Consider the following 16,116-nt stretch of genomic DNA (forward strand, 5'->3'; position numbering starts at 1 on the left):
CAACATTCAGCCCTATTATTTCAAATAGTATTTTGAACATCCCCTGGGATGCCTGTGCGTGTGTGTGTGTGTGTGTGTGTGTGTGTGTGTGTGTGTGTGTGTTGGGGCGGGGGATGTACAGGAGTGCCAAGACTTGTGTAGGAGAGGAAGGGGAGGGGAAGAAGATCCCCACCTGAGCCTAACACTAGGATTCATCTGTGTTTGACCACAACTAGGGAGTGCAAAGCTGTTCTAGTGACCAAAGCCTGGTTCCATGGGGGTGGGGGTGAGTCTGACTCCCTGACTCCTGCCCAAGGGACAGAGAGAAGGAATTCCCCAGGGACTGAGCTGCAGCACTGAAACCCTGACGCTCTGGCACCTCCTTTTAAGAGAACTTAACAAAGAGGAGAGAAAAGCAGCGGCTTCTCTTAGCCTGATTGGACACGTAATTCTGAGTAGGGGAGCCTGTGAATAGACTCTTGGGACAAAATTCCGCTTTTCAAACTATAAGACCCAAACATACAAACACAGCTGAAAATGAAGTACCCTCCTTGCTGCTCTGCTTCTATTACTAAACAGGTTTTTCTTTTTAAATTCAAACCACGTTCCCTCTAAATGGGTGGGGAATGGTGAGTGGGGGAGGTGGTCTGAGACAACAACAGATGCGTTAGATTTTCCTATTCATTTTGCCACTAACTGGTGTACGCATTTGGGGAAATCTTTTGATTGCTGGGCCCTCACTTTCCTTATCTGTAAATTAGGATAGTTTGGCCGCTTCTTGAAAATTCCATGCTTTTATGTGAAAGGAGAAGTCTTTAGAATTTATGATTATAAAGGCAAAAACTTTTGAGATTGCGAAGGGTATTCTGAGGGCTAAACTAAGGTCCCTGGAATAGTCTATAAATCCCCCTGAAATTGGGTGAACGTTTCTTGTGAGTGTATAGATGTCCATAAGCATTTTTCCAGGAAAAGGGACAAGACTGTCTTTTCATTAGAGCCTCCAAGGGAAATTAGGCCCTTTGACCTTCTTTGGTTGAAGAGCACCGGTTGAGACGGTAAAGGGTTCTTTAGTTTCTGATTTATCTGGTTGCAGAGCAGACCGGCAGCAATCTTTACATGGTTGTAAAACCTGTCCCACAAAGCCTTCTGGAGTTTCTCATTTATCTTCATGAGCTGTGCGTTTGCCATTTTTCATGGGCAGAAAGGCTGTTCAAAATCAGGAGTCTTTTTCATTAAAGGTTTAAAATTCTAGGGATTTCAAGATTTATCTGATAGTCGTGGCTAACGGAGAGCCATTTTACTACATCAGAAAATTTCCAGCACGTAGCACCTAACACATCTGCCCATTCATGTTGCATGATTTTACTATTTCTTTTTTCTTGCGTTAACTGACATGAAACAAAAGGCTTGGCTCCTCCTTCTAACTCGCTCTTCTTTTTCTTCTGATGTTGGAGTCAGCTGTGAAATGATGATGAGTTAACAGTGTTTCTATTTGAACCAGTTACTTATAGAATATTTTTAAAAGTTGAAAACTAGAGAGAAGAGGAAAATGACACTAGGGAATCTGAGGAACTGAAAGAGGAAAGACGCACGAAGGAAGAAATGAGGACCAAAGAGAAAATCTACATGATTAGATGCGGAAATAGGATCAACTCCCTAAGCAGAGACTCAAGTACTAAAAAGGAGAATTTTTAAAACGGGGAACATACATAGCAACCAGAGAATACTGGATTTTTGAATACATTAAATGAAAAAAAAATCATAACCGAGCTTTTCAAGAACATCTTTTGGCTGATAATCTCAGGGCCTTACATGGCTTCTCCTTGATTAAAGCAGAGACGGAGGCCAGCGGGGAACATCACAGAAAGAAGGATGTTGCCCGTGATTCTCTGATAAATGCGAAAGCTCAGGGGAACAGTCTTTTGTGGTAACAGGGAAGCGCCAATTAGTGAGAAATGTGGATGTTTCCTGAGACGGTATCAAAGCGCTCTAAAGTAAAGGGGAGAAAACTGGGCGTAAACATTGACCTTGTCACAATTTATTTTAGGTAATCCCAGATGCGTTGTAACGGACTCCTGTTTCCTCTCGTAGGACAAGCTGATCAGACCACTCCTAGCGGCTCCTCAGCCCAAATGGAGAGGACAGCGACATTCAGCGCCCCTCGGGGGACTCCAGGCGCCCTTCCCGAGCCCCGTAGCTTCAGGTCACTCGCCCAGACTCTGCGTTAACGCCGTGGGCGCCAGGGGAGGGAGTGTCCCCAAACGACCCCGATCCCCAGATGACCCTGGCTGGGTCCGTATTCATGGAGCATCCAGTGACTCTCCCTCTTTGGATAACAGCTCAGGGTTTCTCCCCTCTGCGCCTCCTCAATCCCATTCATGAAAAAAAACCCCGGGGATATTAGCTCACACGCGCCCCGCCCCGTCCCGTCGGACTCCCGGAGGCCGCTCCCCCGGCGGCGCGGGCCGCAGCTCCCGACCCCGGGCTGGAGGGGCGCGCGCCACCGGCCCCCGCGCGCGCCCGTTGCCATGGGAACGCACGCAGCTCCGCCGCCCGATGGGGAGGCGAGAGGGGGCGCAGCGGCCGATCCGGCGGGAGACGCTATCGCAAGATGGCGACGGCCAGGCCGCGGGATGCGGAGTGAGCGCGCCCCGCCGGGGGCTCTGCGAGGCTGCTCCTCTCCCCGCGCCGTCGCCCGCTGCGGCGCCGCCTCTCCGCCTGCCCTGCGCCGCGGCCCAGCCTCCCCGCCTGGCAGGTACCGCCCGCGCGCGCTCCGCTAGTGCACGGATGGCAGCGACAAGTGCCGGCTCGCCGAGGGCTAGCGGGTCCCCGCGGAGCCGGGTGCGCCTGACAATAACGCGTCAATAACTTTTTCTTGCAGCGGCCGCCAGCGTCCCGGCCTGCAGCCTCCCAGCGCGCCGGCGTCCACCACGCCCCTCCGACCCCGACTGACTCCCTCCGAGGTGTGAGCGCCGCCGGCGGGTGCGGCGACCTCCGGGCGGCCTGGGGGAAGCGCGTGGACTGGCGGCGGCAGCGAGCAGTCCGCGAGCGCCTTTACAATGGCCCTCACCCTGTTCGGTGAGTGCAGCCCTGGGCCCGCGCGCCGCAGGTGGGCCGCGCCCCGCAGCTCGGGGGCGGGGGCCGGGGGCGCCCGGGGCGCGGACGGCGTGCGCGGTGTGGAGCGCGGGTCGGGGCCGGGAAGTTGGGGCGCCCGGGGCGCCGGGCTCGCTCCCTCGCGCCTCTCCCATTGTTCCCTCTCCAGGCAGGGCCGATGGGCGTGTGCTCCCCTGGCCCATTCTGGTGCGGGAGGCTCGGAGGTCCTGGGTGTTGTGTAAACGGAGGGTTTCCTAAGATGCCAACTTGGGAGCGGAGTTGGCTGGTTGTTTCCAATCTTACGTTTCTCAAGTCGACAAATAAAGATCTTGGAAAGTTTATTTATTTTGAATAAGATGTCTGTGCAGCTTAACCTCTCAGGAATTGCCAAATGCATGTGTTGATTCCTGTTGGATTTTGGCGCGGGGGTGGGGGGTGGGGGGATTTTTTTGGAGACGGTATATTCCGTTGAAAACTAGAGTAAGTGGTGAACTTATTCGTTAAAATTGAAAATGTTTGCTCTAACATATGACAGCAGACAGAAGAAAGTTGGTTACTGGAAGGAAGTAATGTCGGGAGAATATCGTTATTTCAGGAAAGAAATGTTATTTCTGTGATGTAATTACTGCAACACTATTGTTTCGGTGGTTAAGACTTAAAGGTGCGTTTTTTTCCTTAGAGATGACAATGGGTTGGAAAGAAGGACTGAAAAGATACATTCCTTCCTTTTACAGAAGCAGCTTATGGTACATATGTACCTTGTTCTCAGAAAACTCAAGACATACAGTATGTGAAAATTTGCATGTTCGAAGTATTCAGTTTGTCAAAGAAACAAAGTACAACGGCATGTAACCGATAGCTGCAAGCACAGTCTTACTAAGTTACTCACCATATCAAGTTTCCAGTTACATTTTAGTAATGCCATTTGATCATGCATCACATACCACAAATGCCTTTTGATGTAAATACTTAAGAGTGAATTAATCTGCTGGAATCAGAGACTTACTTTTATTTAAGCATCTTATTTTAGAAATTAAATTTAGACCCAGAAAGGTTTGATCAAGGTTATATGGCCTTTTTGTGGCAAAACGGAGCCTAGAACACAATTTGCCAGTCTTCAATCTGGGGCTGTTTACGTTGTCCACATACCCACAGGACTAGAAGTGACATTTCTTACTTTGTGTTGGTTCTTCATAGGTGCTTTAAAAAAGTATTCTTTTTTTGTCTGAAAGAAATAATAAAAATCTCACTGTTTCCCTATACATTGTATCTAATCTGCATTGCTTAGAAGCATTTTCCTTAAGTAGTGACTTTTTTGTTCGAACAATGATAGAAGGCTTTACTCATAGTTATTTTCTTTTGAAGAAGTATTTATCTTACACTGTTGGTGCTAATACATAGCAGTAAATTTCTCTTTAAAACTATTTCTGACTAAATTTATTGTCCTTCCTAAAGAGATAGTCTGCATTTTCAAGGTTTGTTTTCAAAGGTTATGTTCACAAATTAACCACTTTTAGAATACTCACATTCTTGGTGAGTGAAACAGAAATATTGAGCAGTATGTGATAAGGTTCCTAAAAGGATTGCTAAATTGTGAAACCTTTAACTCCTGAGTGGAGGTAAGGAAAGAAAGAACATGGAATTTGACCTTTAGGAGAATGTATAAGAAACCATCCCACCCTTAAAGTGAGACAAGTGTCTTTAAAAATGTAAAGTTATCTTGTGAGAAAATATAATTTAGTTTACAAAATCCAGTTTGGTTGCAATTTTTAAGAGCATTCCTCTGTTATAAAGCAAACTACTACACCTGTGTGTAGAGGCTGTTTTTCTAGTCACGATAGAGCAGCAGCTGCTCTCAAAAATGTGGTTACACTCCACTCATCAGTCATCTGAGATGCCTGTTAGAAATGTTGATTCCTTTTCCGAGAGACCAAGAGCATCTGCCTTTCTGTGGGGAGTGGACTTTAAAGGGACTCCCCTGTGATTCTTAGGCACACTCGAGTTTGAAAACCATTGTATTAAAGTTAAATACTGGATTTCCTCAAAGTTGTCCAGTTCACAATTAGCTTTTGTATATGTTAAGAGCAGTCCTCAAGAGTTAGAAGAAGTGGATTTTATTTTAGATATTACTACTATTTTTAACTATTTGGTCTCAGTCCTTCATATTTACTCTTAATAACCAATTTACAACAGAGGAGCAATGAGATAATCAAGTTCTGTGAGTGGGAGGTGAAGAGAAGGTAGGAACAAGAAACTAGACAGGTGTGCCTTCTCAATCATCAAAGGCAGACCTCAGTTCATTTCTGCCTGAGCCTCCCAGCAGTAACCATTGTCAGGACCCCATGTTGTATATCCTGTGTGTGTGAGTTGGTTAGCCCCGTCTGCTTGGCTTGCTGTACTAAAATACCATAGACCGGGTCGGTTACACAGCAGACATTTATTTCTCATAGTTTGGGAGGCTGGGAAGTCCAACACTAAGGTACCAGCTAATTCTCCACACATGGTGAGGAAGAGAAAGCAAGCTCTGTGGTCTCCTTTTATAAGGGCACTAGGGGCCCAGTGCATGAATTCGTGCACTTTGAAAGGAACTGTGGGCCATGAGGTTGTGGTGGGCATAGGGCTGGGTCTTGGCCCATCCTCTGCGCCCCAACCCGGTCCCTCCCCCTGTGGCCCCTGGTTCCCTGTCTGCTGGCAGCCCCACTCCTGCCTCCGCTCCCATGTGCTGACAGCGCCGGCCCAGTTCACACCCGCTGACAGTGTGCGATTGGGGCTGGCGCTAGAGCGGGTGCAAGCAGGGCTGGTGCCCTCAGTGGATGCGAGAGGTGGCTTGCTGCCCCAATTGCCCTTCAGGAGCAGGGGGAGGTGGAGAAGCCCTTGGGGCCAGCAGTCGCTCACACCCGCTGATGGCACCAAGTGATCGCGACCCGTGCCAGGGTCGGCAGTGGGTGCAAGCAGCGGCTGCTGGCCCCAATCTCCCCTCAGGAGCAGGGTAGGTGGAGAAGCCCTGAGGGGCGATTGGGGTCAGTAGCTGCCGCTCACACCTGCTGAAGGTGCGGAGTGATTGGGGCCGGTGCCGGGTGCTGGCAGCAGGTATGAGCGCCAGGCGGGACTGTGGCGGGCAGGAACAAAGAATTTTCAGTAACCACCAGAGGCTCTCCTCGTTCACAGCAACCGGTGCCCTGCCTTGGTCTGGTGCCCTCACTCACCTGCTCCACCATCTTGCTGCGGCCAATGCCCGCCATGTTCTGCACGCACCCCCTGGTGGTCAGCACACTTCATAGCGACTGGTTGTTCAGTTGTTCTGCTGTTTGGTCTATTTGCATATTAGGGTTTTATGTATATAAATTAATCCCATCATGAGGATCGCACCCTCATGACCTCATCCAATCCTAGCTGCCTCCCAAAGGACCTCTGTCCAAATACTATGACATTGGCGGTTAGGGCCTCAACATATGAATTTGTGGGGAGGATACAATTCAATGCATAGCATCCAGCAATAGAATCTAGTGCAGCCGTGGGCAAACTACGGCCCTCGGGCCGGATCCTGCCCGTTTGAAATGAATAAAACTAAAAAAAAAAAAAAGACCGTACCCTTTTATGTAATGATGTTTACTTTGAATTTATATAAGTTCACACAAATACTCCATCCATGCTTTTGTTCCGGCCCTCCGGTCCAGTTTAAGAACCCATTGTGGCCCTCGAGTCAAAAAGTTTGCCCACCCCTGATCTAGTGTTTTTTGCTTTGTTTTGCATTGCCATCCTGGTTTTATAATTGTAAAGAGTGTTCTTTTTATAGCAAGTTAGCTTAATTAAAAACAAACAAAAAAACTGAGAGCCTCTAAAATTACCTATTACAATTTTACATTTATATACATTTAATGTTTTTATTTTAATGTTGTAGGACCTCAGTAAAATAATTGTCAAGCTAAGCTGAAGAGTGAAGAATGCCCTATCTCTTGTGTACACCATTAATCACCTCCTTTATGCTTAAAAGGATATTTTTAATGCAAATTTCTGCTCTATTCTGTGATAGACCAGACGCTAATCTTTCCTGATTTTACATCTTATCTGGGAATTGAAAATATGCATTTTTAAAGGTTCAGGAATTTTAAGAATTTTAATTCACTTTTCAGAACCCACCCTTCAGACGTCAGCATTGATAATTTTGAAATCCTTGTATAAAAAAATCATCTAAGTGTAGTTCATACTCTGGTCACACACCTTGCTTATTCGTTCAACAAATATATATAGCGGTGTGCAAGAGACATGGTCCCTGTCTTAGCGTTTACCTTCCAGAACTGTAGCACTTGGACCTGACTACCTAATTCTATGCAAGCTTTGTTAGAACTTCCCTTGACAGAGAAGCACATGTTCTTTTAATAACTGCTGGGCTTGAAAGAAAGTCTCAGGTTATCTAATTTAGGACTTTTTAGCAGGTGTACCTGACAGAACATCCTGATTGGCCATCCTGTAGTCAGTGTAGCGCTTTAGTTGACAGAGTTGGGTGAAAAAGCATCCTCCAGGTCATCTCTTGGTATGAATTTCTGTCATTCATAACTAAATGGGGCTGTCGTGTACAGCCAGGACCAAATGATGAGATTGGTAACTCAGTTACAGTTCAGCTGGGCTGGCTGAACCCTCAATAACTCTCTATTCTCTGTGTGGGTGGAATTGGCTCTGGGGTTGCCCCCTCCCCCCTTTTATCTTCTCCCTCTCATTACCATATAGTCACCATTATCACTGCCATAGATCACTTCTCATTCTTGAGATTTCACTGAAATTTCTTGCCTTCTTTCCTCAGACTCTTCTGCCATGGAAATCTTGCATCATGCTACTTCATTGGGCATCTCTCAGTACCCAGACACGCTGGCCTGTGGGCATCTTTATAGAGATCCTTTGGATCCAGTGGCAATGGTGTATTCTTTGAGATGCAGTTAGGAAATTTTCTGATTGCCCATGACTGTCCTGCCGCTAAAATGTATTTTAAGAAAGACAGGTCAGCTGCACATTTTCAGTGTGACTTATTTGACCCAAAGCTAATTTTATAGGAAATTCCCACTTGAGTACATCCTCTGCTGATATTTTTATTTTTCAGATGTAGCTCATCAAAGAATATGAGAGGGAGTTAACCTGAGCAGCCGGGTGGTCCAATGGTGAGAGCCCAGCTACTGCCTAATATCGCCGTTCTTATTTGAGTACTTGTTCATATTCCTTCTTTTACTGGTGTCAAAAACTTAATACTTCAGCTTTAAAAGTTTTCTTTTAATCTTTGGAGATTTGGGCCTACGTAAGAGAAATAAAAGAATTATAGTTGCTATAATTCTGTGTACCATCTGTGTACAAGGAATATTGGCAATGCAGTTTTTTGAGTCACATCTGTTCTTGCAAGTAACCATCCTATAGCAGCCCAGTCTTTGAAGATAGAAGATAGTGTTGTGTATAATTATAAAAGGTTGACATATTTGTTAAGAAAAGTTTCTTTTATATCAGCATTTCTCAACCTTTTTAAAAAATTACTGTCCACAAGATGCCTTTTAGAAATTTTCTCTTTTTCGTTCTCTCCATTACACTTTAATACAACCAGAGATATACTGTATTCGCTATTTATGGACTGTATGGTATATCTGCTTTAGGCATGAAAAGTAAGTTTTTTTGACTCCCTAAAGTCAATCTTTGCTCCTTTGAGGGCATTGTTACCACCCATTGAGAATGCATGTGAAGCTATCATAAGAGAATTAGGCAGAAAAATATTGTTTGATCATGCTTTGTATGTCAGATAATAGTTCTGAAGGAATGACATTAGTATAATAATTTACACATTTTTCATCAGATTGGTTTAACCTCAGTTACTGTCACCTTGAGAGCAGCCATAGCAAAGAGTTCCTGGTGTGAGGCTGGGTGTGTGTAGCTTTTCTCTAAGTCCCTTTGATATGGGTAGTTGATGTTTTCTCAGTCTTACATAAAGTATCAGTAACAGCACCTTTAAAAAAAATTTATTGTTTGTCTGCAATATATAAAACTAAATGAAGTTATTGAACTTCCCTGTGCAAACGCAGTGCAAGACAAGTCCTGGAGCCTGCCATTGCAACCAAGTTACCAGCCATACATTTCTTATGTAGAAAACGGTTCCCATACATATTGATTTTTATTAATATAATTCCACTTCTCTCATAGAACAGAATAGGAAGAAACTAGGAAAACAGGATGGTGTGACCATATTTTACACTGAAAATCATATTGAAAAAAATAATGCCTGAGAAAATAAGGTACAGATATACATTTCTAATTTGGCTCCTTATTTTCAAAACCATACAGCTTGAATACTTTGTGACTATACTAAAAACCACTACATTGGATACTTTAAAAGGGGAAATTTTTACGGTATGTGAATTCTCAATATAAGCTGTTATTAATAAAAAAAAAGTCACCAGGATGGGGCAGATTGATTAGAAGGAAAATTTACTTCACTTTAACTGTAAGACCCAGAAAGTTCTATTTTTAAGAGTGTTTTATATCTGGGAACCTGTAGGACTTTTCATGGTTTTAGAAAGATTTTTTTCCTTTTATTTCCCAAGGAAGAAAAAACAAAAGTGAAAATTGATAGGTTAAAAATGCCTCTACGTCTTTAGAATTGTTTTAAATTTAGAAAACTAAGCACTTCTTGGAAAGAGTTAATTCGGACAATTGGGTAATCTGTGGAGAAGGGAAGGTGAGCCAGGCCAGGCCTGTGGCCAGCTGCTGCGTGGTGTGGCAAAGGGCCACCTCATTGTGTTCATCCAGCTGCACGGAAGGCGGCTCCTTTCCCTTTCCACGCTTTTACCTCTGGATCGGCCTGTATAGTTCTAGGTGTGAAGCACGCAGGAGAAGGATGTGGTCTAAGAAATACATCTCTGCTCTGATGGATTTTCATGACCACAAACTTGCCATTTCAGAAATTGAGTGGGGCCTCTTCTTTCAACTGCTAATCGTTCCCGATCTTCCCATTTCTGCCATTAGCACATATCTTCAGCCCGTATAGTATGTGTGCCTATATATAGAACTTTATGGTTGTTTTTTAGCTCCTTAATGTCAGTGAAATTAGTTTGTCAGAGATGTTTTTGGGATTTGAAGTGACTTGTGCTCGGTAGGACACGTGACAGGTGAGTGATGTAAATGTCCGTTTGAGTGATATATAAACGTCTAACAGCCGAACTATTTTCCCTGCAGGCCTTCCCTGGTGAATGAATTGTACAGTGTTATATTAACATTAAAGCATGGTCTTCAGCATGTTACCTATGAGGAATAACATGCTAAATATATGTACTTATCTTCATAGAGTATGAAAGAATGATTTTAATTTATGAACTGAAGATCTTCTAAGGCAGGGCATGCATTTTGACTGAGAGAGATACACTGTAAGATAAAAGAAAGTGGCAAAAGTATTTAGTTAGAGGTTGGGGTATTACTAAGAGGGACCATAGTAGGTATAAAGCACAGTGTATAAGCTCAGAACAGTATAAAAACATGGCACACTCGGGATTGGGGGAAGGACTAGATGAACCAGAGAGTGAGAGAAGGAAGTAAAACAAGAAGTGTACACTATTGCATAATTTTTCTGAAGAGTATCTCTGAGGCTTGATATGTGTTTTTCTACTTTGTGATTTGTTTACTCTTCTGTTCAGTGAATTTTGGGTGCCTAATATGTGCTGGGGATCTATTAGTTCCTGTTGTCAAGGAATTTATGTTTACAGTAGAGGGAGACAGACAACTAAAAAAATGTATAGTGCTATGAAGAAAAATAAAGCAGGGTGAAGGGGAAGGGACCAGTTCTGTGGCAGAGTATTCAGTGATGACCTCACGGCTAGGGTGAATTTAGAGGAGAAACTTGAAGTTGGGGAATGTGGTGGGCAGTTTTGAAAACTAGAAAGAAGGGCAACATGGCTGGAGTGGAGTAAGCCAGGGAAAGTGGTAGGAGATGAGGACAGAGCGCGACCTGGGGGACGGAGGAATATTGGGGTCACAGATGATATAACCAGGGTAAGGACTACAGCTGAGTCCTTACCTCCGTCTGAGTGAGATGGAAAGCTGGTGGAGGAGACTTCCATAGCATGTGGGATTAACCCCTTCTCTGCCAGGAGCCACCTGTATGTTCCAGTCTTGTTTTCCTCGTGTGTAAACAGAGGCTATTATCTTCTCCCGTTCACACAGAGATAAATGAGGTCATGTATATAAGGTCCTAAGGCAGTGGTTGAAGATACATAGTAGCTAATATTGTCACTAATTGTTATTATAAATATTAACAACAACCCAAGATGCCAGCAGAGTTTCTCCATTTCTTTCTTACACAAGTCACTGGGCTCACTTGAAAAAGTGGTCTGCACTGTTTCTCTTTATGTGTGTGGCTAAATACTCACCACCTGCCATTGTAGGCTTTGCCTGAGAATGCTCTGGTGGAGACATAGTTCGGGGATCTACAATGGAGACCAGATTCACTTCTGCTGGTGCTGGACACGCGATACTTTCTGTTACACCCTGGAAATGTGAAAAATACCCTGGCTAACAGGCAACGTTACTTTCCCTTTGGGAGGTAATCCAGAATATAATCAGATCTAGCCCCTGCCCTCGTGGCACTTGCATATCAAGAACTGTGTGCTCAATGTCTGGCACACAGAGGGTGCTCAATCCAAGTTTATGGAGTGAATGAATGAATGAATGAATGAACGAATCAGTGAACCTGCAACAGTGGACTATCACTCTATTTACTTAGCCTGTGAATGACCTTGACTCAATTTAAACTTTTGTTTCATTTATTTTTCCCCCTCCTTTATTATTTTGGGTTATTCTTGTTTATTACGTTAGAGTCCATAACTGGAAACTTAAACCTGCCTCTTAGAAATTGTTTAGTCTAACAATTCACTTCCCTACTTAAAATCCTCCAGTGAATCCCTATCACCATGAAGCCCAGATTCCTTAGCTTGCAGATAAGGCTGTCAAGTTAGGAGCCCTGCGTACCCGACTGGCCTCATCTCTTACTCTGCCCTCCTCAGAGGCTATGCTTCAGCCACACTGAACCGCCTGTACGTGCAGAAGGGACTGTACTCAGTGTGCCTTTGGCACCGTCATTTCCCAAGCCCTCTTTGCCCTCACTCACATCTTGGCAACCCTCAGCTTGAGCAGTCATCTCTTCTAAGGAGTCTTTGTGAGTTAGTTCTACCCTTTCTGCACCCGTAGCTCCCTGTACACATTTCCGCCCTGCTGCTTGTCATGTGGTGATTTAACGATTAGTTTATATTCCCCTGTCTTCCCATTTGGTGGTTTCCTAATGGGAAAGCTATGGATGTCTACTTTGTCTATTTAACAACTGCCAGTGTCTGATGGATACCAGCTCCTCAGTAAACATTTGAATGAAGGTTTGATATTGCAGTAGTCTACTATATTTCTTAAATTTGGGGGTTAATTTTAAGGCCCAAATCCATATGATACACTCCTTTGATTTTTCATTATTTTTTGTTCATTTGTTTGTCTTTTTTTAAAAAAAAATTAGTAAATGTGCCGTTATATCATCCCTTGCTTCCATACTCTCACATGGAGTCTCCAACTGGATGCTTACAAAGGCTTGAATAAATTGGAAATCTTTCTGGGAGCGGATTCTTTGAGGTTTAACTGTAGTATTACTAACCACCAGCAGATGTTTCTAAATTATTTGGCATAATTAGATAACAAATTCCACTTCATTAAACTGTTGTTCCTTTTCGTTTCAGCGGCACAAAGGAATCGCACATAAATTAGTTTGGTCTGTTCACGCTTTACCCTCACAGTAGGGAACATAATCAGATTGAATGGGAATTCAATATGAAAATGGCCAACTTAACCTCTTAGAGGTTTGAAAATAAAAACAATACAATCTTTCTCTCATAATAACAAATTTGTGTGATACATCAACATTCCTGTTAGTTTATTATGTTTATTAAGAGAGCAGATATAAATAACAGTTTAATCATTCATATTTTTAAATGGATAAAGGGAAATTTTTATCTGTTGCTTATTAATACCTCTCATTGTTCAAGAACGAATTTGAGGTGGTTTTCAAAAAGGTATAATTCAGAAGGATTAAAGCAATAAGCATGGGGATTCGTTTTTCTCTGTCTCGTACCATTAGTTTCACCCTCTCCTTTGGGTCATTTCCCTTCGGTTATCGTCATGCTTTCCTATGCTGAGTAAGAAAGCCTCTCCTCAACGTTGGCACCCTCTCAGCACCATCATGAGCTCTTGGTGGCCCTCCTCTTACCAGAGGTTTATTGAGTGAGCTGCCCACCTCTTCTTCCTGCGTGCCTGCTCTTTAACCCTGGTCTACACCATCTCATCCAGCCACTGTGCTTTATCATGCTTATTTATGAGGAATTTGGGAATGTCATTCAGCTCACGGGGAAAGAAAGGTAGGCAACTATGAAAGAAAAGAAGTGTTTTTGACACTTGTTAAAACCACAAGGAAGACTTCATTCAAGACTATTGCAAATGTCAGTGGTTTTTCAAGAATTGACCTCCCTTTCTCACTGGGGAATACTAGTATATGGGCTTTCAACAGTGAGCACCATGTGGATGGTTCCCAAGTCTCCCTCTTCGGCCTCGCCCTTCCACACCCTCCAAATCTCCATCAGGATTTCCTGCAGACACTTGGAACTCCATGTGTTCCCTGTCCTTAGCTTGTGTTTTACCACCCTCCCTTCCTTTGCCTCCAATATCCAGTCAGCGGCTAAGTAACTTGCAGCTTGGTCTTTGCAATAGCTTCCATGTCTTTCTTTGTATTTCCGACTCTTGTTCTACCTGTACTTTCAGTACTGCAATTGAAAACACCTGCCCTAACTGCCCCCCCCCCACCCTCTGCCCTGCCCCTGCCACCCATCCAAAAGGAAGCTTCTGAATTCTCTATCATTTTATCTGTAAATCTCCTGTGACGTCTGTCGGTATGTTCCTTTCACAGTAGTTATGTATCTTTATCATGTTTTTCTAGGCTGATGGTTTCTGTGAGGTAAGATTCATACGTTCTCATTTCTGTGTGCCTTACTGTTCTTGGTGCAGTGCTTCACATGGAGTAGGTACTCAAAAATATTTAAGTGAATAAAATAGTTCTCAAACCATAGTATTTCTGCAGTGTAACAGTTCCAAAGGCAGAAATAGAAAGCATTCTTTAATTTTTCTACAACTTTGTAATACTTTAACCAAGATAATAGTAGTCAACATATCTCAAATTTCTCATATATTGTTTTTATTGCCTAATAATACTATTTTCATTCTTTAAAGGAGGAGATACATATAGTCCTAAAATATCATTTACTTTGGGATTGATCGTTTTTGTCAGCTTGACTTTTTTCAAAATTTCCTGCTGAAATTCTGATTGGATTTTACTGCTTTATAGTAGGTAAAAGCCTTCTTGTCCTTCTTTCAACTTTCAAAGGCAAGGGGAAGGGACACTAATCAACATCTGCAAGCACAGGGTTTGTTAATCCAGGTTGATTGGCTGGTCCCTTTGCCAGGTGTCCAGTATTCACCTGGAAACAAACTTCTTGTGAGACCAAGCTAAAGATAAGGAAAATACGGGTATGTCCTTTATTGTCTGTACTCTGTTCTTTTAGACTTTTTCAGGCCATTAGCAGGGAGGTGGTGAAGGGAAGTCCTTCCTTGTTCAAGCTCACTTTCAGGCCTGGATGGCCTAGGCAAGTTCATAGGACATTTGCATATTACTCCTCAGTTTAAAAACTGTCTTAGTAAGTGTTTTTAAAGTTGCAGAATAGAAGTCACTAAGCAGTGGACCAAAGAGCTCATGCCAAAGATTGTTTTCCAGAATGTGCTGAAACTCCAAAAGAAAGATGAAGTCACTGGCTTATAGGACATTTCATGTGTTGCTAATAATACTTCATTTCACTGAGGAAAAAAAAAAAAGTATGAAACTGACTTCGCAACTCCTATAAGTTGTTTTTGGTGATACTAATTATTTAAGTATTTGGATAGCTTCCTATATAATAAAGAGCAAATATCCAAATGGTCGTCACGCCCTCATGCTGTCACACCGTAATGGCTTAGACCAGGGGTGGGCAAACTTTTTGACTCGAGGGCCACAATGGGTTCTTAAACTGGACCGGAGGGCCGGAACAAAAGCATGGATGGAGTGTTTGTGTGAACTAACGTAAATTCAAAGTAAACATCATTACATAAAAGGGTACGGTCTTTTTTTTCAATAGTTTTATTCATTTCAAACGGGCCGGACCCGGCCCGCGGGCCGTAGTTTGCCCACGACTGGCTTAGACATTCAACACTGGGGAGAGAGGAATGGGGACCAGCCAGGCTGTGGCCCGGGAGAGGGACAAGCCGCCTGCCCCATGGTCCCAGGCCCATGTGGCTGCGGCCCTGGGTGAAGCTGCCTGCCCACGGTCCCCTGCGGCTGTGGCCAGCCTGAGCGAAGCCGGCCCGGGTCCCGGGTTCCTGTGACCGGCCAGAGGAGGGGATCCTGGGGTCTCAGGTGCAGGGCGAGGCAGAGGCAGTTAGGGGCAATCAGGCCAGCAGGTGAACAGTCGGGGGTAATCAGGCAGGCAGGTGAGAGGTTAGGAGCCAATGGTTCCCGGATTGCGAAAGGCAGTCAGACATCCCCCGAGGGGTCCCGGATTGGACAGGGTGCAGACCAGGCTGAAGGACGCCCCCTCCCATGCACGAATTTCATGCACCAGGCCTCTTGTTTGTTAATATTCTCAGGTTTGGCCCTAGCCAGTTTGCCTGCGGACCAAAAGGTCCTGGGTTCAATCTGGTTAAGGGCATGTACCTTGGTTGCAGGCTCCTCCTCCGGCCCGAAGCTTGGTCAGGGCTTGTGCAGGAGGCAACCAATTGATGTGTTTCTCTTACATCGATGTTTCTTTCTGTCTTTTCCTCTCTCTTGCACTCTCCTTAAAAGTCAATGGAAAATATATCCTCGGGTGAGGATTAAAAAAAATATTCTCAGCCCTAGCTGGTTTGGCTTGGGTGGATAGAGCGTCAGCCTGCGGACTGAAAGGTCCCGGGTTCAATTCCGGCCAA

The 16,116-nt window shown here is 44.2% G+C and overlaps 1 protein-coding gene across 2 annotated transcripts in view; it reads left to right on the forward strand.

The window, feature by feature from the left end:
* Positions 1-2,413: 2,413 nt before the first annotated feature.
* Positions 2,414-16,116, forward strand: part of CHN1 (chimerin 1) — a 159,019-nt gene continuing 145,316 nt past the window's right edge. For both annotated transcript variants that reach the window (XM_036320021.1, XM_036320022.1), the window contains exons 1-2: positions 2,414-2,734; positions 2,861-3,057. In XM_036320021.1, the coding sequence (XP_036175914.1) occupies positions 3,039-3,057 (19 nt within the window). In that variant the 5' untranslated portion in view covers positions 2,414-2,734; positions 2,861-3,038. The remainder of the gene's footprint in view (positions 2,735-2,860; positions 3,058-16,116) is intronic.

This window comes from Myotis myotis, unplaced genomic scaffold (assembly GCF_014108235.1).
Source record: "Myotis myotis isolate mMyoMyo1 unplaced genomic scaffold, mMyoMyo1.p scaffold_m19_p_8, whole genome shotgun sequence".
Classification (NCBI taxonomy): domain Eukaryota; kingdom Metazoa; phylum Chordata; class Mammalia; order Chiroptera; family Vespertilionidae; genus Myotis; species Myotis myotis.